The 23,015-nt window shown below is 31.6% G+C and overlaps 2 protein-coding genes across 7 annotated transcripts; one reads left to right on the top strand and one right to left on the bottom strand.

Annotated features, from left to right (window-relative positions):
* The first annotated feature begins 608 nt into the window (after nucleotides 1-608).
* On the top strand, nucleotides 609-18,361 carry LOC106673985. 3 transcript variants are annotated; one of them, XM_014406413.2, is made up of 8 exons: nucleotides 610-999; nucleotides 3,614-3,766; nucleotides 3,840-4,096; nucleotides 4,164-4,323; nucleotides 4,502-4,786; nucleotides 4,872-5,082; nucleotides 9,524-9,615; nucleotides 18,234-18,361. In XM_014406413.2, the coding sequence occupies exons 1-7, from the start codon at nucleotides 862-864 to the stop codon at nucleotides 9,586-9,588; spliced, it is 1,269 nt and encodes a 422-aa protein (XP_014261899.1). In that variant the 5' UTR covers nucleotides 610-861; the 3' UTR covers nucleotides 9,589-9,615; nucleotides 18,234-18,361. The 3 variants fall into 3 exon arrangements, with proteins under 3 accessions (XP_014261884.1, XP_014261899.1, XP_014261893.1); XM_014406407.2 differs by lacking the exon at nucleotides 18,234-18,361 and adding an exon at nucleotides 13,980-14,258; XM_014406398.2 differs by lacking the exons at nucleotides 9,524-9,615; nucleotides 18,234-18,361 and adding an exon at nucleotides 5,755-6,949 and having other exon boundaries at nucleotides 609-999.
* LOC106674009 (forkhead box protein J1.2-like) lies at nucleotides 13,030-21,167 on the bottom strand. 4 transcript variants are annotated; one of them, XM_014406459.2, is made up of 6 exons: nucleotides 19,761-21,167; nucleotides 15,263-15,427; nucleotides 15,018-15,193; nucleotides 14,336-14,474; nucleotides 14,116-14,234; nucleotides 13,030-13,159 (listed from the first exon to the last, which is right to left on the bottom strand). In XM_014406459.2, exons 2-6 carry the CDS (start codon nucleotides 15,423-15,425, stop codon nucleotides 13,118-13,120), a joined length of 639 nt encoding a protein of 212 aa, XP_014261945.1. In that variant the 5' UTR covers nucleotides 15,426-15,427; nucleotides 19,761-21,167; the 3' UTR covers nucleotides 13,030-13,117. The 4 variants fall into 4 exon arrangements, with proteins under 4 accessions (XP_014261945.1, XP_014261950.1, XP_014261921.1 ...); XM_014406464.2 differs by having other exon boundaries at nucleotides 13,030-13,156; XM_014406435.2 differs by lacking the exon at nucleotides 13,030-13,159 and having other exon boundaries at nucleotides 13,893-14,234; nucleotides 19,761-20,553.
* Between the last annotated feature and the right edge of the window lie 1,848 nt (nucleotides 21,168-23,015).

Genomic DNA, 23,015 nt, shown 5'->3' with positions numbered 1-23,015 from the left:
CTAAATGTAATTGACTGTCATTATTGTTTTGTATATTATGTATTATTATTTTATTATGTTTAGAAAACTTAATTTATTTCTAATATAAGTACTGTAAGGGGGCATAAAGTCCTATTTGCTCATTTAAAATAAATAAATGAAAATAAAATGATGCATAAATAAACCCAAAATGTTTGTAATGAAGAAAAATGAATTGGTGGTAAGGAATATTATGTGATCAATAAGGAATATTTAATTTGAAGTAGATTAATATTAAAAAATTATTTTAAATTTGTTCTAATAAATATTAATTTAAATAATTGACTTTACTATTAGCAAGATACTTTTGCATTTTTTTTTGTTAATTATATTAAATGTGATTTATGTTTTATGGTTGGGAGAGATGCTTAGAAAACAGAACAAAAAATCACATGAATGCAAACCCCTATTTTTAAAAAGACGATATCCTCTGAGTTAGGCGGAAACTGTATCAACTCAAATTCTGTTAATCTATGCTTTCCAAAAATGAGAAAACTATTTAGAAAAATAAAAATAAAAGCGATTCATGTCTTATAAATGTGTTTTTATGAGAATAATTGTTCATTTGTAAATAGATAAAGTCAAATATGATATTTGTCGCTCAAGAAGGCACCGATGTCGGGGTGACCTTTCTCACAAGCAAGAGTGGAATGCAATAGCGAGTCGGGGTGGGGGCAAAGCCGTGTTGCTCTCCAAACCATGAGCTGTGATAGAAACAACCTCGAGTTATCATTTGTTGTTTAGCCAACGGAATAAGCGTAGAGATCGTGATAGCCGATTTTAGATGGAATATACTCCAACTTCGAAATTGTGTCCTTTCTCGTTTCCATTGAGATTAAAATAATGTGTAGTATACCGTCGAAGTTTTACGAACTCTGTCGCCTTTGTTTATCACGCGATGGAGCGAAGTTGTCTATTTTCGATGATGAGGGAACACGCCGCAACTTCCAACAGAAAATAACGACATGTCTTCCAATATCGGTGAGTGTCTATTGTTTCTAAACGGTTTATTTATTTATTTTTTCAGCTCTGATTCAAATTAATATAACTATTTATCAACGCCTTGGCCTACATATAAGATGGTCTCAGATAAGATGGATTGATAAGAGTTTACCTGGTATACGGGCAGTCAAGGACACGCGCATCCTTCTTACGCTCTATTTTATGTACCATTTTGAAAAATTGTTATTTTTTAGTCGAAATCCTTTGACTGCACTGTAATTCCGTTTCGGTTTCAGGTGTAATTCACAATTTGTTTATCGCGACACATGTATCTACTTTCTATCGGCTGAACTAGCCAAAATCACACACCGTCCGTTAATCGGGTTTGTTAAAAATACAAAAATAAAAATATTAAAAACAAATTTTTTTTTAGATTTGTGGGTGCATTTTAACCCGTTTTTAAGACTCCAGGTATGGTATAACTGTTATCATTTGTAGAGCGTCCGCCTCTCGCCAAAATTTTAATCCACAAAAGGCGTCCGAAAGCAGGTAGAAGGGCTTTTGTACCTGAAAGGGATTTTACAATCAAGGGAAGCCCCCCCTTGCTTAACTGTACTACTGAGATTATTGTCCCGAATCCCCCGATTCGTACTGGCTGGCCTACGCGGATTTTCCCATGGAATGGGAACCTTTTTCATCCTCTTGCCCTCTTTGAATCTTTACTTTCGATAAAAAGGCCAAAAGTTTTCTGATAACTGTATTAAATTTCGAGATAACTTTCCTCCTTGAAAATTGTGATAACTAATCGGTCCTCACGATACAGACACAGTACGGCGCTGGCCCACCTAAGCTGTGATAACGATATTCTTCTTAAAATTCCCGTTCTCTGTTTATTTATTTATTTACTTTCAAACTTATACATGGCGCGAAAGCTCTACTATCAAATTAAACTTAACTTATCATGATGGTACACCTCCTTGCGCTTTCTTATAATTGTTTTCAATGTAAATAATAAATTTTCATTGAAAGATAATATGAGCTTTTATTTTATTGTTATTCAGATATCGTGAGATGCGGTCGGGCGTGATGTAGGTTTCAGAAAAACATTTTCTTTTTCGTGCCAACGTTTCGATCTTTTATTGAGATCATCTTCAGGGCCTGGGATTTACAATTTTATTTATATTTTAATTTTATTACCACAATCATAATGTTATGATCGTATTATGGACCAAACACTGTCCTATGAAGTGCAATTATTTCTGTCTGTTTATATATTAATTATTTCATTCAAACTATTTCGATCATTTAATTCCTCTACAAAAATCTACAACTTGGAACTTAAAAACAAAGAGAAATATATTTCTTTGGTTAGGAGTCACTCTGGAGTAAAGGGCAATGAAATAGTGGATCAAATAGCAAAAAGCAGTTGCAGGAGCGCCAGCTAATAATTTTACGCTAACCAGATCCAATATCCACAATTCCTTCCAGGGAAAAAATTTTAAGTCTACAATCTGTCTCCACGGCCATGGTGGGAGATCATATAGGAAGTGGCAAAAGCAAATATTTCTGCTCAATGATTACGCATCTGAGGACTGGACATTATATCTGTGGGTTGTATCCATTTAAAATAAATTTTGTATCCTGTGAGGTCAGAGATGACACGACCCATAAAGTGTATCTGAGTGCTGCAGGTTTCTGAAAGAGAGGCATGTGATGTTGAGCGGCATTCTTTGCTTAGCAGCAGCAGATTAGATGTCTACTTTCACACTTTTCATTTTTCTGCAAGCATAAATTAAATAAAATTAAAAAAAAAATTAAATCTATAATTAACTAACAAATGAATAAATGGCTATACCTTAATATGCATAAGGAAAAAACTATCATAATTACCAATATGTTTGTCTTTATTACTTGTTTTGCTTTTTTTTTTTTTTTTTGTGTGGGGGGGAGTTTGATAGAGAGTTATGACAATCCTTTCTTCCACTGCAACCCGAACCCCTATAGCTATAACTTCGAATGTGCATTTTTCTTATAAGACTTAACTTCCTTTTTGAGAGATTTATAAATTTCTTAGCTTGCCTCATACCTGGTGTGTTTGTTCTGTGTTTTAGTTTTTCTTTCTTTATCTGCCCCCTTTTTTGGTTAGTTGGTCAGCTAGTTCATTTCCTTCTATACCTTCATGTCTGGAAACCCACTGTAAGGTAATCTTATTCTGCTTTCCTAGTCATTAGGCAATTTAGGCACTCGCAGATAAGATTGAATTGAAAGCAAACACATTTAGTGCCTTAAGGCTGCTTGACTGTCTAAGATTATGTATATCTGTGCACCTTTCATAATTTTATTAACTCCTGTATACAAAGTTGTATTGCATGGACTTCACTGTGGAAAATTGTTGGGCTTAGTCATCGCTAGTTGTAGTTCGGCCTTTTTACCCCTAAACATATTCCCTGTTCCATCTTCGATCCATCTGTGTACCATATTAGGCCCCTTTCTTAAAACTTGGGACCACCTTTCTTCCATAGTTCTCTATCTATGTTCACTTTATGTAAGGTTCTATCAAAATTGATCATTTTCTCTTTGTAACTATTTTGTTTTTGCGTAACATTTTCTTGTTTACCGTACTGACAATATTGCTAAAATATTTTGTTATTAGGTATCTGAAGATGATGAATTGCCAAATCTCCTGTGTGAGGTGTGTGTTGTCAAACTTGACACCTTGCACACCTTCAGAGAAATCGCTGCGAAATCGGATGTTGCACTTCGGCAATATCTCGAAAATCCGAACGAGATACCTGACGACGCTGATGTAAAGCATTTATCTTTTTGTTGATGTTATCCTGTGTAAATTGATGTTTGATGTTGCCCTGTGATCATTTCAGGAGGATCTCCGAAATGTTTATTACCAAACTCAACAGAATGTCGAAGATCTCGAGGTTGTCAAAGAGGAATGTGTGGTCTCGACAGTCCATGAAGAGGTTAACGGTGAAGAAGATTCTGACTGTGATAGGCTATTTATAAAAACAGACGAAGATCCATCTGTTCTCGAACCGCAGACACAAATATCCGAGCCAGAATCTCCGACTAGGAGACACCAAGAGTTCCTTAGGCATGTTGTTGAAATCAATAGCAATCGAATGTATGTAAATATTGCAAAATTAAATTTGTAAAATAGTTTTTTTTTATCATTTGTTTTATTTTTATAGGAGTGATGCCAACAGTTTACTGAGGTCGTTGATGTCAACGCCTCAAGTACATTCAGGGAGACCAGTGATTTTGATGAGAGAAGAAGTGAGATGGCCAACTCCAGCATCTTCTCCAAACGAAGTCTTGACAAACAGGACAAATATTCAGACGACTACTCCTGTGAGTGATTTTAAATTTTGTTTGTGTGTAATATATTGATATACAACATTATCTATGAATTCTTTGAACAGATAGTTACTAACTGTCAGTAGGAGCTATTTTTTTTATAAAGATTGAACAACATACTCACTCCAACATTTATTTCTATTACAATTCTTGTTTTTAATTTTGTCATTAGAGTTTAGAAGTAAGTGCAAGTGGTGAGTCAAGGACCACGAACGCTGGAAGACGGAAGCAGAGCTGTCCTTTAAGATCTACAGAAGTACCCTACTTGAATCAAACACCGGTCGTCACGACTAAGCCACCAGAACAAAGGCTTTACAGATCTGCAGAAGCTATTTCCCGACTTCTAGAAGCTGCAAATTACACTGGCAGTGATCTAGACACTAACGAACATGACTCAGGAGACGAACCGAATAACACTTGGTGTGGCTCTGTTGACAACATTTTAAGAAATAATAGGGTAATTATTTACCTTTTTGTCTCAACGTTTAAAAATATATTTGCAAGTTTGTGATTTGGACAATTGAATTATCGATTTTTTTCAGGTACCAAAAAGAGTACAAGTCGCTTGTAGTAATTGTGGAACAAGAACTACGACAATATGGCGAAGAAATCCAAATGGTGAAATGGTTTGTAACGCTTGTGGTCTTTACTACAAGTTACACAATATCAATAGACCCGCAACGATGAGGAGGGATACAATACACACAAGGCGTCGGAGGCCCAAACCCGATAAACCCCAGTCAAAAAGTAGAAGTGAGTTTGTATATTTGTAGATACTAATATTTAAATATTATTTAATATAAGTGTAAGTTCTTATCTATTATTATGATACAATCTGGTTGGTTAAAATTTTTGTCAAAATACAGCTAATTCATTTGGTTGTCTATACATTTTATATTAATCTGTATTTGAAGTAAAGTTAATTTTGCACAAAGAAAAACCTTTATGCACACCTGGTAATATTATCACATGTTATATCTTTATTGTAACATGTTTAATTGCTTGATTAATATTATCCATTTTTTTCTCAATATTTATAATAAATCAGCATATTTTTATTTTAAAAAATTAACTTTTTTCATAATTTTAGGATACTTATTTTGATTAATAGGTTTTGTGTTTTCAAGATGAAACAATGTAAGAATTGAGTTTTCCACATAAAAATTAAGCATGTCTAGAAAAGCGCACCCTTCCCCATTTAGGGTTTTTAGGGATAATTTTTACTGTATAATTAAATACAAAAAGCTATATTTTGACCCATATTCATTTGGTAATGTTTTCTTGATAATTTCTTTGGATGAAGAAGTTAATGAATCAAGATGATAAACATGAATTGAACTAAGGAGAAGCTGGAATATGAGGAACATAATTGTTTCCCAACACTTCCTCTAGTAAACTCTTTATTTTAATTTTTTTTTCCTTTAGAGTCACCCACAGAATTTCCCAGTAGTGGGGGAAATTCAGGAAGTGAGGAGTGTGATGATATGTTAGCTGCTCTACGTCGTCAGATACAGCCACAGTTTATGATGGCAGCAATACAACAACATGTTACTTCGCCTAACCAAGATAAACCTCTTAATCTTGTTGCAGGCTCACATTGATCCTTTTTCAACTTGACTGAGTATTTTAAACCATAATATATGTTCAAAGCTCAGGACATCCATTAGATTTGATTTACATTCTCTTAGATACATATTCACACATGCATTGAAAAAAAATTCTTGTGTTCGTACAACAGATAAAATTGAGTTTTTATATTTTATTTAATTTTTGTACTATGCTCAGTTAAATGAAAGGGGCGTTAATAATAATGACTCTTAACTGTCATCTTGTCTTCCTTTTAACCATTATCTCACTTGGGGGTTGTTTTAAACTTGGGCTGTGTAAATTGTTAAAACTATAGGTTTATACAAATGAAAGATCTGCAATTATACAAAACTATATTGTCTACATTTATCTTTTTTTTTACATTTTTTATACACTTGGTATAGGTTTTTCTTAAAATCATAACAACTTGTCTTTCGTTGTGAAAAATCATTGCAGATGAGTTTTAAATACCATTTATCTAACTTTAAGCAATAATGTAAAAAAATGTACTGTAAAATGTAATAAATAAGCTGTTGAATTGTGGTATAAGATTCCAGTTTATTTTGTAATGCTTACGTAGATTAGAATCTCAGTTCAATAAGTTTATTTTTAATACAAAATATGAAAATATTTTTTGCATTTATTTTGCTCTAAATGAAAATTCTTTCGTCCAATAATCTGGTTGTGTTATCGTTTAGTTTTGTAAATATTATAATCAAAGTTCACATAATTAAAAAAAAAATGATAGTCTTAAATTCGTTCTTTTCATAAATTTTGCAGCCTTAGAATTCACTGTTGTTAATTGCAAACAAAAACAACGGACAAAAATGACACTTTTTAAAATATTTCCCTCTTGCTTAATCTAGACGAATCTCATGTTTACAAAGTAGAATCTCAGGAAACACAATAATCAGGTGCACTTATTAGAGATAGATTTCACATCAAACTAAATTGAGTAATATATTAAAAAGTGTCCTTTGTTATATTTTTATAAAATCTGCTGCTTTAGCCAAGAAAATATTTTAAAAAAAGCCCAAACAATATGCAATGCATGTTTCAATTTTATGTATAGTTGTATTTAAAAAGAAAAAAAATTTTCTAATACAGATGCTATTTTTTCATTAAATTTGTACAAATTGTTGGTATTGAAATAAGAAAATAATTTGTGAGGATGTTGTTTTGTTTGTACATAAAAAAAAGTTGAAGCTTATTTAATGAATATTTTACATACTTCCGTTATAAAGTGTTGTTAATAATTGTTTTATAATTTGAATACATAAGTACATAAAATAATATTTGCATATGGCCTCAACTTTTTAAAAAACAATTTTAAATACTTAATATTGTTTGACGTTAAGAATAAGAAAAAGTAGTAACAAAGTTTAAAAAAAAGTAATTTAGTTAATTAAAATGGAACATTTTATTAAGCGATTTAGTTATATACATGTTTTATTTTACCTTTGGAGTTGTATCAAGAATGCTGTAAAGTTGTACATTGAACAAGTCCTTTATTTAGTGATTTTAACTAACTTTTTACATTTTTATCAGACATTTAGTTTGACAATATTTTGTTGTAAATAAAATGATTTTTATCACTTTTTACTCTACAGACTTCAATTGTATTTGACATGTGAGATTGTCAGTTATATAGATGGAAACTATAATAGGGTTTTTTTTGTGTGTTTATAACTCTACAGCTCCCTCAATGCACTTAGATTTTTTGTATTCATTTGTACATTGTCCGTCGTGTAAGCAATTTCGCTAGTTTGTAAAAAATGCTAAACAAAACTAATAGCACATGACATTTTTACTTAAGAAATAGAATAGAAAGTCAACCCTTATGTGCCTATATTGGTGTATATAAAAAAATAAAAATATTTTTAGTATGCAAAGTTACATTTTAATAAGTGTTTGATTCGGGTAACTTTCTTGGCAATAAACCAAAAATAGCTCACTTAGATTGAACATCTCATAAATAGCTCTAATAAAAATGAGTACTATCTTTTTTACATTTTATATAAATTAACGCTTTCTGCTTGTATTGTAACAAATAATTATTTCTTTTATTATTTTAAGATCGATGATTAGGTGTCAAGATTTTTTTTACATGTTACATATTTTTCTTTGGTTTAATATGGAAGATGCAGAAGCAAATTCTGTTTTTATGTGTTAATTCTTGTTCATGAACTTTTCTGTTTGATAATGTGTTACACTTAAGGCATTTGTAATTTTAGTATTGGATACAAACTAACTTAACTTTAGTAATTATGCATTTATTTTATTCCCTTTATTTTATATACATATGTACTATATGTATATATTTTTTATTATTACAAAATAATAAAATCTTTTTTTATCTTATATCAATTTGAAGATAACTTCTGATTTAAAATCCTTTTAATTTGTTGTCCTACAGATCAGTTTAAAAAGTGATTCTTTATTGTGATTTTATATTTCTAGTTTTATGACATTGCTGGGGAACAATATAAAGTATTAACATGACAAAAGCTCTCTTTAACATAAATTTGCTATGTTGAACAAAAAGGGATAGATCTAATATGCTCTCTAAATGCTCAGCTAATATGGAATACTCATTTTTAGATTTCTATAACAACTAGAAAGTATACTGTTATTAAAAGTACAGGCTGGTTAAGATGACAACAAAATAAAGTGATTGACCATAAAAAATCTAACTTGGAATTTAAGTTTAAAATCTGTCCCATGGATTTCGTAAAATATTATTTATTTATAAACTTAACGTAAAAGTAAATTAATAAACTGGCCTGTTTATGAATATCATGAAAATAATTGTTAAGGATTTCTAATTCCATGAGTTTATCCTCACATATTTTGATATATACATATATCACCATATGAAATCAAATAATATTCTTTTTCTTCATATTTTTGTAATGTAGATTAGAATTTGAGAATTATAAAGTATAGTTGACATTTTTCACGTGGCGTTTCTGTATTATTTTGGGACATACTATATTATTAAAAATACTATATTATTTCAAAATTTATTTCTTGAAATTTCCTGGGTTCTTAATTAGTGTTAGAATATACAGAGCTAGCGATCCAAACTATTATGTTTGTTCTTAGCTTTCTACAAAGCCAAGTTTATTATATTGTAGATTTTTGTATTTTCATATGTTAATGGTGTAAGAAAATATATATATTTAATTAGAATTTTATATATATTGCTTACTCCAATGTTGTTCTTTTTATTATTGAGTTAGTTAGTAAATGATAAGTTTGTATTATTGATAAGTATTAATAACTAATACTCATTTAATTAGTTTAAGATGCTATGTTGGATCATAACACACCATTGCATATTTCACAGCAGTATTTATTTTGCTCTTTTTTTTTTTCTTCCTTTCCTTTCCTTTTATTTGTGTTAAAATCATATTTATAACTGTATTTATTTGTTGGTTTTTCATTTATAAAAAAAAAAAAATAATAATTGTCGATGAAGAGTTTAATTTAAGTGAGATGGCCGAATAAAGTAAAATAAAATGTTAGTTTCTACAATATTTCCTTTTTACTCAAATGCATTCCTGTTTTCTAATTAATCCTAATTATTTTGTTTCATGATGGAAAGGACTCTTCCTAAAACTATTTCTGAGAAGACTAACCCATCGAAATTTGCTAAGATTATGTTCATGAAGTTTAGAAAGAGAATATTTAATGAAGGTAATGTTTCTATTTGTAAATGTAGTTCATACAATTTATTTGGCAATAAGAGTTATATCTTGGTTGATATTACCATTTTATCATCAGGTAATTAGAATAATAAATTTATTCTGAAACTACACAAATAATGAAGAGGATTGATACCTTGAAAATTTAATATGTCTTAATTAATAAATATATGTATATGAAGTTTTGGGGAAATGTCCACATGAAAGAGATCTATGATCTATCATCATGCACATCGTACCATTTATTTGCTCTATTGTGTTTAATGTACTTAGTAGGTTAAGGCCTTGACATGGCGCTCTTCGCTGGTAAGAGTTCACATCCAGCAACTTTTTTTTTTTAACAGTAGTATCCCCGAGAGTTCATATAATCTTGTAGTTGAAATACCCTTTTTCAAAAAATAATACTATTAATTCCCTAATTTCGTAGTCCACTTGACCAATTAATATATAATTAATTAAGGTTTTTAGTTGAGATAAAAAAGTCAATGGCACGAGAGGGATTCGAACCCACGATCTTCGGCTTGATAGGCTGCTGCTCTACCACTTGAGCAATCGTGACCTCAATCCACTCGGACACTAACTTCCCATCGCAACCTCACTTTTTTTTTTTTTTTGAGTTTTCCCTCCTTTTTGCTATTTTTCAAATGTGTACAAACGAAATGGCCACGGAGAGCTTTAGTGAAGTATACTTCATTCCAAATTATTAAATTCACTAATTTCGTGGTCCGCTTGACAAATTAATATATTATAATTAATTAAGGTTTTTAGTTGAGATAAAAAAGTCAATGGCACGAGAGAAATTCGAACCCACGATCTTCAGCTTGAAACGCCTAAGTATACTTCACTAAAGCTCTCCGTGGCCATTTCATTTGTCGTCGAGAATCCAATCCGATTACACGAATTTGAAAAATGGCAAAAAGGAGGGAAAACTAAAAAAAAAAAGGTGAGGTTGAGATGGGAAGTTAGTGTCCGAGTGGATCGAGGTCACGATAGCTCAAGTGGTAGAGCAGCGGTGTATCAAGCTGAAGATCCTTGGTTCAAATCCCTCTCATGCCATTGACTTTATCTCAACTAAAAACCATAATTAATTATAAAATACTATTAATCTATAAAAATTAGTGTCATGAGTAGGATCCAAACCTACGACCTCTGGATAGTACGTACCCTGGCGCTTCTATTACTTTAGCTGTCATGACTTCTAGAAGAACTTCTGTTTAAAATAACTAGAAATATGTTCATTATTAATCTAGGGCATTTGAATTGTGTTACTGAGAAATTGAAAGTGATCTGTTTTAATTTTACTTCTGATCACAGGCAAATTCTTCTGTAAAAAAATTATGTCACAGTAGAAATATGAGTTTAGTTAGCTGTTAGACAGATTTTACACTGCAACTAACTGCATGTGTTGATCGTCGACAAGGTGGTTGTGGCTGTCTTGATTATATTTGACAATATTTGATGTAATTTTATTAATGAAAAACATTTGAAATGCACATTTTATGATTCAGCAACAGATTATTTTAATTGAAGAATAATTTTTAGGGTTTAAAAAAAGGATAAATTGGTGGACAGTTCACATTGACTGTGCCTGGGAAAAAACGTTACCTTTTTCTGGGGTGGGAATTTTGGTTTCCATTTATTTTGCTATGAACATATTAGTAAGTTTGTTTTGAAATGCATTAAAAAAAAAAAAATGCTGTAGCATATTCGGTAGTAGCATCACAATAGAGACTGGTTATGCAACCGTACAGCACAATAAATGCCATTTATCCCCTTGTACTATTTATTCCAGGTTTTAGTAATAATTTTTATTTTTTAAACTCATATTCCTGATTTATTATATTGTAATATAAAATAAGTCAATTTTAAACTATTTTCACCATTCCAGGTAACTACATTTTTTATGAACCTTCTTCAAACGTTTCTATTCTTAGACTTAAATCTTAAAACAACTGAAAGAAAATGTTAAAAAACATAATCAAACTAATAAGATCATAAAATAACAAAAATATAAAAAACTTTCAATTAAGAATTCTTTGCCCCCGAACAGCTGTCATGCAACTTGATCAATAGCTTAAAGATGACTGGTGTGTACATACAACATAATTAAACTAAATCCTTTACAAAATAACCAAAAACTTTTTCCAGAATGCATCTGTAAAATGGTTTCTAAAGCCAAACTTCCCTCAAAAAGCGAAAATGTTTGCATGTTTGATGGTTTTGTTGCCAACATGTGTAATGGGGCACAATAGATATTTTAGGTTGAGGTAGAACAGGCTTTGCAACCACCCAACTCTTATCTTACTATAAGATATATTCTGTTGTTTTATTATTTCCTTTCGATTTAATATTTTTATGATGATATGACCAGGGACTCAAATCTCACTTTTGCACCCGGGCCCCCAAATTCAAAGATGCGCTTTTGGGAGTGGTTCAACATTTATTACAATTAATTAAGTTTTTTAGTTGAGATGAAAAAAAGCTAATGGCATGAGCGGGATTCGAACCCACGATCTTCGGCTAGATACGCCGCTGCTCAACCACTTGAGCTATCGTGACCTCTATCCACTCGGACATCAACTCCCCATCTCAACCCCACCTTATGAGTTTTCCCTCCTTTTTGCCATTTTTCAAGATCTAGCCGAAGATCGTGGGTTTGAATCCCGCTCGTGCCATTACCTTTTTTTTTCATCTCAACTAAAAACCTTAATTAATTGTAATGTATTAATTGGTCAAGCAGACCACGAAATTAGTGAATTCAACATTTACTTGATCTTACAGGAAAAACAAAAAATAAAATACCCGCACAAGATATTCACGGTCTGATGAAAATCACAGCCAATTTAGATTGTGTAGTAAGTATTAAATGAATTCTCATCATATCTATGGACAAAGTATGTAGTCGGTTCCAGCATGAGAGCAAAGCAGGTTGCATATCTATTTGTTTTCTGACTACACTTATAACTAATCAGGATGCAAAAGAAAAATGGAATGTCAAAAACAATTAGTTTTATTTCTTACACCAAACAAATGCAGTTAAAATTAATTTGACGTGATCTTGAACTCAGTTGACTGGCAAGAGTGTATTCAATTTGTCACAATAAGTCAATGTTGTTAAATAATAAGTTCTTGGGCACTCTCAACACGACATGCAATAATGGCACAATTACACAGAAGACAAACACTTTGAGCCCTGAAGATGATCTCAATAAAGATTGAAATGCTGGCACGATAAAGAAAATGTTTTTCTGAAACCTACATCACACCAGACCAGACCGCATCTCACGATTTCTGAATAATTGTTGTTAAATAAATTAAAATCTTTTATTTCATATGACCATATTAAATACAAATAAATTTTGTTTATTATTAACTATCTCATAAAACATAATACAAAATATAACTAATGTAATATAGTATAAGTATTATAATAACTCCAACATTTTTGTTCACTGGGAATTACCTCTTGACTCAAACCATCAACAGTATGGCCCTCAGATGTTCAAATTGGGCCTCTGCCGGAGAACATTGATCTGCTGAAAAACAAACAAGGTTTCTCAGGGTCAACATAAAGTAAATACAATTTTATTCAAGCACAGTAAATTTATTAAATAACAAACCATCATTAAAAGAACTGAGAAATAAAAAATGTTCATATAATACAAATCCTAGTTAAAAGTTGAATTCTAACATTCTTAAACTAATTTTGTTTGTTTTATTTTTTTGACTAGAGGAAGAGTTAACTAGCAAATAATCTAGATACAGCACTTGATTGTTTTATATTTTTTGAAAAACATAAATGCCCAATTCCTTAGAAGAGAAAAGCTAAGAGAAAAGTGAACTTCACCACAAACCATTTGTGCGATTAGAATTGTTACTCTTATTTTTTCATAGTCATAAATTTTGCCATGTTGTAAGAAAATTAATATTTTATTAATTACAATCACAATGCTCACTTGTCCATATTTATTCATAAATGTGTGCAAGAAGAGAAATGATTGCATATTGTACAATAAACCTTAAAACAATCAAAAATATACACTAAAGTAACTCTATTAATTAAATGATAAAACAAAAATCACAACTTTTGGCCTATGTATATCAAACTAATGCAACTATCCACAAACAATAATGCAATTATATGCATTTCAATATTACAAATCTCTAATTGGACGGATTGATTATAAGTTTATCACATTGTTAGTGGACGGAAATGTGACCAGTTGAGCAAAAAATATAAATTCTGCAATACAGTAGGAAAGGCACACATTCAAAGAATTGATTTAATTCGTTGATTTGAAGAACTGTTTTGTGGTACTCCAATTTCTTTCTTGTCAATTATTTTTACATTTTTAGATCCATTGGTGTATTTGGCTTATCTGTATCTCTGCATTCAAAGAGTGTCAAGCAGTGAATGCAAGAGTTCAAGTTGAGTATCATCCCAGCCGACATTTCCTAGGATCATAGTTGTTAATTCATCTTCTGGATTTACCAATTCTGGAAGGATTTGTTGTACTATAACATTGGGGCCTTGCATTGATACTTCTTGTGGAACATCTACTGTTTTGCGTTTTCCACTTTTTGCACGTCTATTTGTTAGACCACTACTCCCTAAAATAAATGTTGTAAATAAAATATTTTGTGCATCTGTTTTAATCGTAGTGTAATTAACATAAATTTATTTAAATTAAAATTGGATGTTATTTGGTTACCTAGTCTTTTTCTATTTCGTTGGCCTTCCTCAAGGGTATCAATATCAAATTTCCAAAACCCTCCTTTGCCCGGTTCATCTTTGCTTCTTGGGACTTTGAGAAAACATTTATTTAAGCTCAAGTTATGCCTAATGGAATTCTGTAATAAAAATGATATTACTATTGGGGTTTATTACTGATTATACATATATAACACTACACAGAGTATAAATGAATAAATTAACATAACAATAATTTCCATTTGTGTAAGTATTTATTGTTTTTAATTTAGAAGTGAAATTAATATCAATTTCTCAATTAATCTAAATCTAAATTATTTAAAAATTGATTTAAAAAATATAAAAAATATTTTTAAGGAGAAAAGTTGAAAGTAAGCTTCTATAATGACATGGACTACTGTTTTATAGAGAAAGCAAACTGATGCTAAACCTGCTTGAAGCTTTATGTTTTTCAATTAATTATTCTTTGTAAGTAATGTTCTTGGTTGAAATGAAAAAACCGAAGGTCATGGGTCATGACCCTCACTTTTTCATTTCAACCAAGACCTTACTACAAAGAATAATTAATTGAAAGAAGTATTCAATCAGACCACTAAACTTAATGTTATGTTTACATTTAAATATAATTAAATACATGTAAAAATCCACAGCATGGTTCATTTTTTAATTTAATGATTATATACCTGCCAGCTGGGATCAGCATTTCTATAATACAGAAAGTTTTCTTTGATCCATGAATATATTGCCGAAAGAGTCATTTTGTTCTGGTTTGCTCTCATGGCCATGCATATGAGAGTTGCATATGAAAACGGAGGTTTTTTGTCACCACATGTTTTGTATTCTTCCAACATTGCAGGGTCTGTTTAAAAAAAAAAAAAAAAAAAATACATTTAACATTGTTATTCAATATGCTGAAAGAATAACATACTGAGTGTGAGTCGGAGAGTAGGTGATTTCTTTGGAGGTGGCTTAGGTGATGTGGGTGGTGTCGGCAGGGTAGGAGGCATGATGTTGAGATTATGCAGCCAGTTTAAACTGGTCAACTCTACATCTCCGCTTGAATCCATTTGAGTGGCACAAACCATAGCCATATCTGTAAAATGAAATAAATTTTTTTTTTAGACCAATCGAAAATTGTAAAATTTACGACCGTTCATTTCTTGAACATTTTATAATTTATTTATAAACAAAAAAATTATGAAAATAGGTATAAAGATTTCAGGGTAATGTACAGCTGCACAAAACAAATGACATTCAACCCACTGTTGATTAATCTGATTTCTACTGCATTTCTTAAAGTAGAAAAGCATTGTGTAGTTTTACTATCGCACAAATGTTTAAAGTTTTTTCATTCAATATTAATTGTGAAAGAAATTTAGCACACAGAAAAATGTATTCTGACATGAAGCCAAGCCCACACACTAATGGAATTTTATTACAACGGAAGGAAAAGTGGTACTGGAAATATAATTGTAATTTTTAATAAAATATGAAAATTAAATAAAATTGACATATAATATTGGTGTGGGTTGATTTTTGTTCAATATTTTCAATATTTCACCACATATTCATTTATACACTCGGCTAGGGTAAAACAGTCATATTTTTATTGTAATTTTTAACATGGATCAGAAAATTTTACCATTCTTGGCCAAGTGGCTTGTCAATGCAAAATGGTCATTTTGAAAAAAGCAGTTTACAATGAAGATTTTAAATTAAAAAAACAAAAAATTAACTAGATCCTGATGATGGATGTAAATTTCTGAAATATAACAAAAAAATCTAAAAAACGCTACTGAAAAACTGAAAAAATTCTTTAAAAAAACACAAATTATATTTCTATGTTAAGTACATGTATATTGTTATATTAAATATTATCTACACACTCCAAAAAAGAAGAAAAAATCGAAATAAATTTTATTAACTCTCGATTCTTCGGTATTCCTAACACTGTAATTTATATTTTTCCACAGTTTGATATCCACTGATGATGTCGTGTACGCAAGAATAATTTTTATAACGATGGTGGAACTAGATAAAAAAACAACGAAGCAAGTTGTTCCATTAGCTGACGATAGTCGCGTCTGCTCTTCTTCACTCTCATATTTATATTTCTTCTATTTCAGAAATCAATCACTTTTTTAATGTTTTCTTATTGCCTTCTTTAAATTCAGCATAAGCGAATAAGGCTTTTTTTTAGTTTTATTGGAATTACAATCGCAAATAATTCTCAGGGCGTTCAACTGTCGCCTCTGACCGCCCCGCGGGGCTACGAAATGCGTCTTTTGCCGAAATATTTTTTAATGTTAAAAGCCCTCGCAACAATAAATAATTTATATTTACTGAAAGCAAAAGCGATATTTGTGTATTAATCATGGCGTTCAGTTTAATTATTGGAACAAAACTGATATAACACGTCCCCCTTATTTGTAACTTTTGACCTTCCCTTCACGTTATGTTTTTGACATTTTTTTTTTGACAATTTCAAGCAAGTCAAATTTACAACTAACATTTTTGTTTGTTTTTCACAAATAAAATTTTTTTCTGCATTGATCGTAACAAATCTCTTAGGACGCTGCGTACTTGAGGCAAGTATTCCTATGGCGATTTCAATGCTCAGCGCACAGTAAACTACGTTCTTTAATTGAATTACGACCAATATACCATTTGGAAAATTTAATCTGACAAAAAAAAAATTGGACAATTTAAAGGAAGGCAGAACGATCCAAAGAAATTTCAAAATTGCTACTGGTTCCAAGTAGCGATGAAGATTTGTTAGCCATCGCGCAATGCAATAAATTAACGTCAAACGGCAAACCACTGTCAGAGCTAAAATATAAAGGGGATAAAATCGATAAAACGCTGTCAGGTGGAGGGACAAAGGGACGTCGGGGTGTTGGACCTATTCTCAAACAGCTATCGACCAATACTTCAACCTCTTCGTATATCTCTTTAGCAGAGAACTCTACTTCCAGATCCCCTTCTCTTCGTTCCGATTTATTAATTTTTCATTACCGTTCTCCCATTTTATTTATGCAGTACTCTTTGGACTCCATTATGAATACATAAAAAAGGGTTTTAACGGTTGTATGAAAACAGGGCAGCGTTTTGTTTAAAAAATATATCGAGAAGAGTATTTTACATTATCGTCAACCAATAAAATAACTTCTGAAAAGATTTTGCAAAACATTGAAAGCCAAAGTTTTAACCATAAATTTACATTATGTTATACCCAAAAAATTAAGCCTAAGGATTGGTTGGTGTTTTTAATTGTGTCGTTTAGATTTTAGAGAAAAAAATTGTGTAGTGTTCGCGTTTTGGTTTATGGGACATTGATATAAGTGATATCGGTATAACATTCATAACAAGTTACTTACGCGGATTGCCTTGCCGGGCTTAAGAACTTACTAAGCACGTACTTTTTGGAAAGAACTCAACGCACTGAACGAAACTGCTCTCTAGATTAACTTAAGTTCGTCTCGTAAGATTTTTTTTTTATTAAACTCCCATAACAATTCTCGTTATAAGTACCAACATTTTTCATTCGAATTTTCAACCTTTTATTTTCATTTTGATAAAATTTCGTCGAATAAAATAATCTTAATGCATAAGTTAGGCGTACTAAATTAAATATTAAATATTGAGTCACCAGGCTTTCTAATTTTTAATATATATGAATATATAGCACAGAAATAAATACAATGAGACATACACAATGCCATATTTGGAAAATTAATTAATTATTACATTATTAGTACGATCATTAGTAATTATGATGATAACTTATAATTCGATAGGAATTTTAGTTTTTACAAGTCCTAACTAATCTATATCACATCCCTTCACTACTTTATGAATTGTTTAAAATTAATTTCAACATTTTTCTTTTTACGTTTCAGACCGAAATGTGAACATTTTCAACGTACGAGTTGTAAATTTTTGAATTGAAGAAGTGTAAAACAGGATAAGGAGTGGGACATTTTATTTTTAATTTACGAAATTATAAGTGGCATCATAAAACGGAATCGGCTTCATAATCGCCTGCAAGTGATGCAAGTCGAAAGTGGATGCACATCAACTTTGTAAATATGATTTGAATTAAAATTGTCGAATACCTGATTTAAATTTACGACAATTATATATTTCGTTAAAGCTTATTCTACGAAGTTTGAACACCTTAAGGAAAAGGCGTATTATTGTTTTTGTGTTTTATTACAAAATAAAACGTAACTCGTTTTCCTCTATCCTTGCTTAGGCAAAGTATTTTTTATTTGATTGATTTTGGCCTGTTGTAAGGAAAAAATTAGATTTTTTTTAAATTCTTTCATTATTATTGTCGAAATGAGTAGGTGAAGTCGCGGTGCTTTGGTTGCTGAAGCTCATGCTTATCTTGGAGGGTTTGACGTCCGCGTGGATGTTGGTCAGCCGGGTCGATACAATGACGTCACCAGGGTTCTGACCATCCAGTCCAGATGGGATCAATATCAGCAACAGTAGAGGGGTGGACCAAGATACTGGCCATCTGCATTATTAATCCACTATGACCGATCCCACTCTTCCATACCACTTCCAAAACTATGCCTCTCCGGAGAAAAACCATCGTGTAACTGGCGATTTTATGTTATCAATTTATATTTTATTCTAGGGTGTTTTAAAAACAAAAATCTTCCTTTTGGGATGTCTGTTCAACAAATTCAGATTTGCCGGATAATATTTTTTTTTAAATAATAAATTTTAATTTATTGATTTGTCTTTGTTTATTTCAACGGAATATTTGATCTGAAGAAGAATATCAGAATATTTTATTTTTTATTTTACTACCAGAACGATTTTTCCTGCGCTGACATCCGTTTCGGAGGATACGCCACGACAAATGAGTATGACCAATTTATGAGGTCGCCGGAATTCCGGATGTTATTTTATTAAAAAATAAATAAATAAAATAAATAAACATTATTTCATGGCCTTGTGCAACTCCGTCTGTCGAAAGGATGGTAAAATAGTTAAATTTATCGAAAAATAGAAAAAAGTGGAAAAGGGAAAAAAACGTTGAAGCTGTAACTGTATGGAGCACATGTTGAATGGACCGTTGATTATTACAGAATCTTGCTTTTATTACACTTGTGTTAGTGATGATAAAATAAAAAAAATAATACAAATTTGTGAATATAAAGCATCTTTATTGCCTGATATCGAAATATGTACACGATATATTACAAATAAAGATATATAAAATTTAAAAAAAGAGGCAAACGTGCAAAAAAAACAGTGATGTTTCTACATTTATACAAGGCAAGTTAAAAAAAAAAATCCTTGTTTCCAAACAGATAAGTGATTCGTGCGAAACTTGAGTGACTCATCTCTTTTGTAGTGCTTCAGATTATTAATTTTTTTTTGTTGTTTTTATTTTTCCAGTCCAAACTTACGTATAAGACAACGACGTCAGGGTTGTGAGGAGGGTTCGGAGGGAAACGCTTTGCGAAGGGGTGCGGCGATGGTTAAAGCTTCATGCCCGGGGTTGGAATAGGCTTGGATTGGAAATGGGAGCGGGTCTCGCCTCTGGAAAGGGCTTAGCGCAGGTGTTGGCTTTGAGGACAGGTGTGGGTTGACCACCCTCTCCCCCTTCCCAGACTTCGCCCAGTGCCCACTTCTATCCTATGTACAATATATACGAGAATTTGTGCATTAATTCCACTAAGTATCAACCCGCCGTTTTATTAAAGTTACAATTGTAACGGGGCACCTATTAACCATTTATTTTATATCACAAGTTGCAAAAAGTACAAGTTAAATAAATGAAAATACTCTACATCTATGTATTACAGAAGTTAGAGTATTTTAGAAAAAAAAATGTATATATGCTTTATTAATACAAAATGTTTACAAACCAACAATATACGCAATAACATAAACTAACGGCTATGATAAAAACCGTCGATAGTACTTTCAAACAATTACAAATGCAAAGCAAAGCAAAGGAAAAATGGCATGGATAAAAACCGTCTGCCGGAGGTTGAAGCCATAACTATCAAAAATATATGCAATAACATAAAATAATGGCTATGGTAAAAACCGTCGATAGTACTTTGAAACAATTACAATGCAAAGCAAAGGAAAAACGGCAAGGATAAAAACCATCTGCCAGAGGTTGAAGCCACAACTACCAAAAATATATGCAATAACATAAAATAACGGCTATGGTGAAAACCGTTGATAGTACTTTCAAACAATTACAAATGCAAAGCAAAGCAAAGGAAAAATGGCATGGATAAAAACCATCTGCCAGAGGTTGAAGCCACAACTACCAAAAATATATGCAATAACATAAAATAATGGCTATGGTAAAAACCATCGATAGTACTTTCAAACAATTACAAATGCAAAGCAAAGCAAAGGAAAAATGGCATGGATAAAAACCGTCTGCCGGAAGTTGAAGCCATAACTATCAAAAATATATGCAATAACCTAAAATAACGGCTATGGTAAAAAACGTCGATAGTACTTTGAAACAATTACAAATGCAAAGCAAAGGAAAAATGGCAAGGATAAAAACCATCTGCCAGAGGTTGAAGCCACAACTACCAAAAGTATATGCAATAACATAAAATAACGGTTGAGGTAAAAACCGTCGATAGTACTTTCAAACAATTACAAATGCAAAGCAAAGCAAAGAAAAAATGGCAAGGATAAAAACCGTCTGCCAGAGGTTGAAGCCACAACTACCAAAAATATATGCAATAACATAAAATAACGGTTGTGGTAAAAACCGTCGATAGTACTTTCAAACAATTACAAATGCAAGCAAAGGAAAAACGGCAAGGATAAAAACCATCTGCCAGAGGTTGAAGCCCTATCAAAAATATATGCAATAACATAAAATAACGGCTACGGTAAAAACCGTCGATAGTACTTTCAAACAATTACAAGTGCAAAGCAAAGGAAAAACGGCATGGATAAAAACCGTCTGCCGGAGGTTGAAGCCACAACTATCAAAAATATATAATTAAATTAAAAAACTATCAAAAATAAATTAAAATATATAAATAAATTATATTCACTAATTTCATAGCCCGCTTGACCAATTAAATCATTACAATTAATTATTATATAAATAAAAATAAAATACTACTAATTTTAAAAGAAAAAAGACTATTGATCATAATTGAATGCAGTAATTAGATCATCAACATGACAAGCCGTCATGCGAATCTGATCAATTGCAAACTGTTCCTGTCATTAAGGGATTCAATTATCTGGGTTCTGCTAAGACTGCTGTGAACTGTAAGGAGGTATCTAAATTCCAAGAGGATGGGACTTAGAAACTTACTTATATCACAAGCAAAAAGTACAAGTTAAATAAATGAAAATACTCTACATCTATGTATTCCAGAAGTTAAGAGTATTTTAGCAAATATATATATACATATATATATATATATATATATATATAATCATAAGCAAATAATCAAACAATTTAAATTAAATACATTACTTTTTAATTAACAAATTAATTAAAAAAGTTAAGCCTCATTTTTAATTTACTTAGGAATAGTAACCATGAAGACTACTCATTTTGTAACACCTTTTCTCTGTTTTAATCCAGTTGTATTATATTTAACCATGGAAAGACATCTTGAACCAGAATTAAGCAATATTGTGAGAATGAGTCATTTAGGTCATCAGCAAGTGGATATGGCAGAGGCAGTTGGCGTTTTTCAGAGCGTCAGCCTGAGAGGATGGAAGTGCTAATAGGAGGCCTGGTAGTATCTCAGCACATTACGATGCTAAGGGAGAACAGAAATACTGGCATTGATGCAAGATCCTTAGTGAATGAAGTACAAGATGTTTTAGCAAGGCCTGTATCAAAACAAATGGTTCGTAATTGTTTGTGGGAAGTTGGCCTCACATCGTAAGCCCTTTTGAGATGACCTGAATGCCATTAGCAACTCAGATGTTACAGCGAGTGCCTAGAAGAGAATACCAATTGGATTTGCTGATGAGTCGCGTTTCTGTGTTTAGCAATAGCAGGCACCGAAGAATCTACTGAGAACAAGAGATGTGTACAATGCCTTAGTTCATACTCCCTTTGGTGCAGTTGGAGGAGGCCATGCAATGGTCTGGGCTGGGATTTACACTGGAGGATGATTTGGACTCCATAATGTTGAAGGCAACCACATCGCAGTCTACTATGTCCAAGAAACTATCGAGGCTCCTCACACTAGGGATTTCATTGGCAGGGATTTTCACTTTCTGGATGACAATGCCAATCATCAGAGAGGCAGAGTTGTTTATTAATTTCCCATCTGCCTCTTCCCTCACTGTCTCCAGACCTCAATCCCATTGAGCACATGTGGGATGCGTTGCGGAGGCTTTTCGATCACCATCTGCAACCAGTTGACCTGCAAAAACTGAGCGCAGCGTGGCAACATCTATGGAGTAAAATTCCTTAAGAAATTAGTGACAACTTTATTAACATTATGCCTAATAGGTGGACATTGGTTTTAGCTAACAGAGGATATATATGATGTTAATTGTTTAAAAAAATTATTGTATCCAATAAACAAAATTATGGAATTAAATCATTTTATGTTGTAATTTTTCAAAATCCCTTAATTAAATTTTCCTTCAGTAAAAAACAATAATTTTAATGCAATTTATAATAAAAATACTAGTATATAAAT

Source organism: Cimex lectularius, unplaced genomic scaffold, assembly GCF_000648675.2.
Source record: "Cimex lectularius strain Harlan isolate CLEC.00 unplaced genomic scaffold, Clec_2.1 scaffold80, whole genome shotgun sequence".
Classification (NCBI taxonomy): domain Eukaryota; kingdom Metazoa; phylum Arthropoda; class Insecta; order Hemiptera; family Cimicidae; genus Cimex; species Cimex lectularius.
Note: the sequence above shows the minus strand (reverse complement) of the source record. Positions and strands in the feature narration are given on the sequence as shown.

Bases quoted from the DNA above. Each gene is read 5' to 3' on its own strand.
- LOC106673985 (XM_014406398.2), top strand. From the start codon at position 862: ATGTGTAGTATACCGTCGAAGTTTTACGAACTCTGTCGCCTTTGTTTA. The intron at 4,097-4,163 runs GTATGTAAATAT...TTATTTTTATAG, and splicing joins GAAATCAATAGCAATCGAAT to GAGTGATGCCAACAGTTTAC. The intron at 4,787-4,871 runs GTAATTATTTAC...GATTTTTTTCAG, and splicing joins ACATTTTAAGAAATAATAGG to GTACCAAAAAGAGTACAAGT.
- LOC106674009 (XM_014406435.2), bottom strand. From the start codon at position 15,425: ATGGCTATGGTTTGTGCCACTCAAATGGATTCAAGCGGAGATGTAGAG. The intron at 15,194-15,262 runs GTATGTTATTCT...TTTTTTAAACAG, and splicing joins TACTCTCCGACTCACACTCA to ACCCTGCAATGTTGGAAGAA. The intron at 14,475-15,017 runs GTATATAATCAT...TTTTTATTACAG, and splicing joins ATGCTGATCCCAGCTGGCAG to AATTCCATTAGGCATAACTT.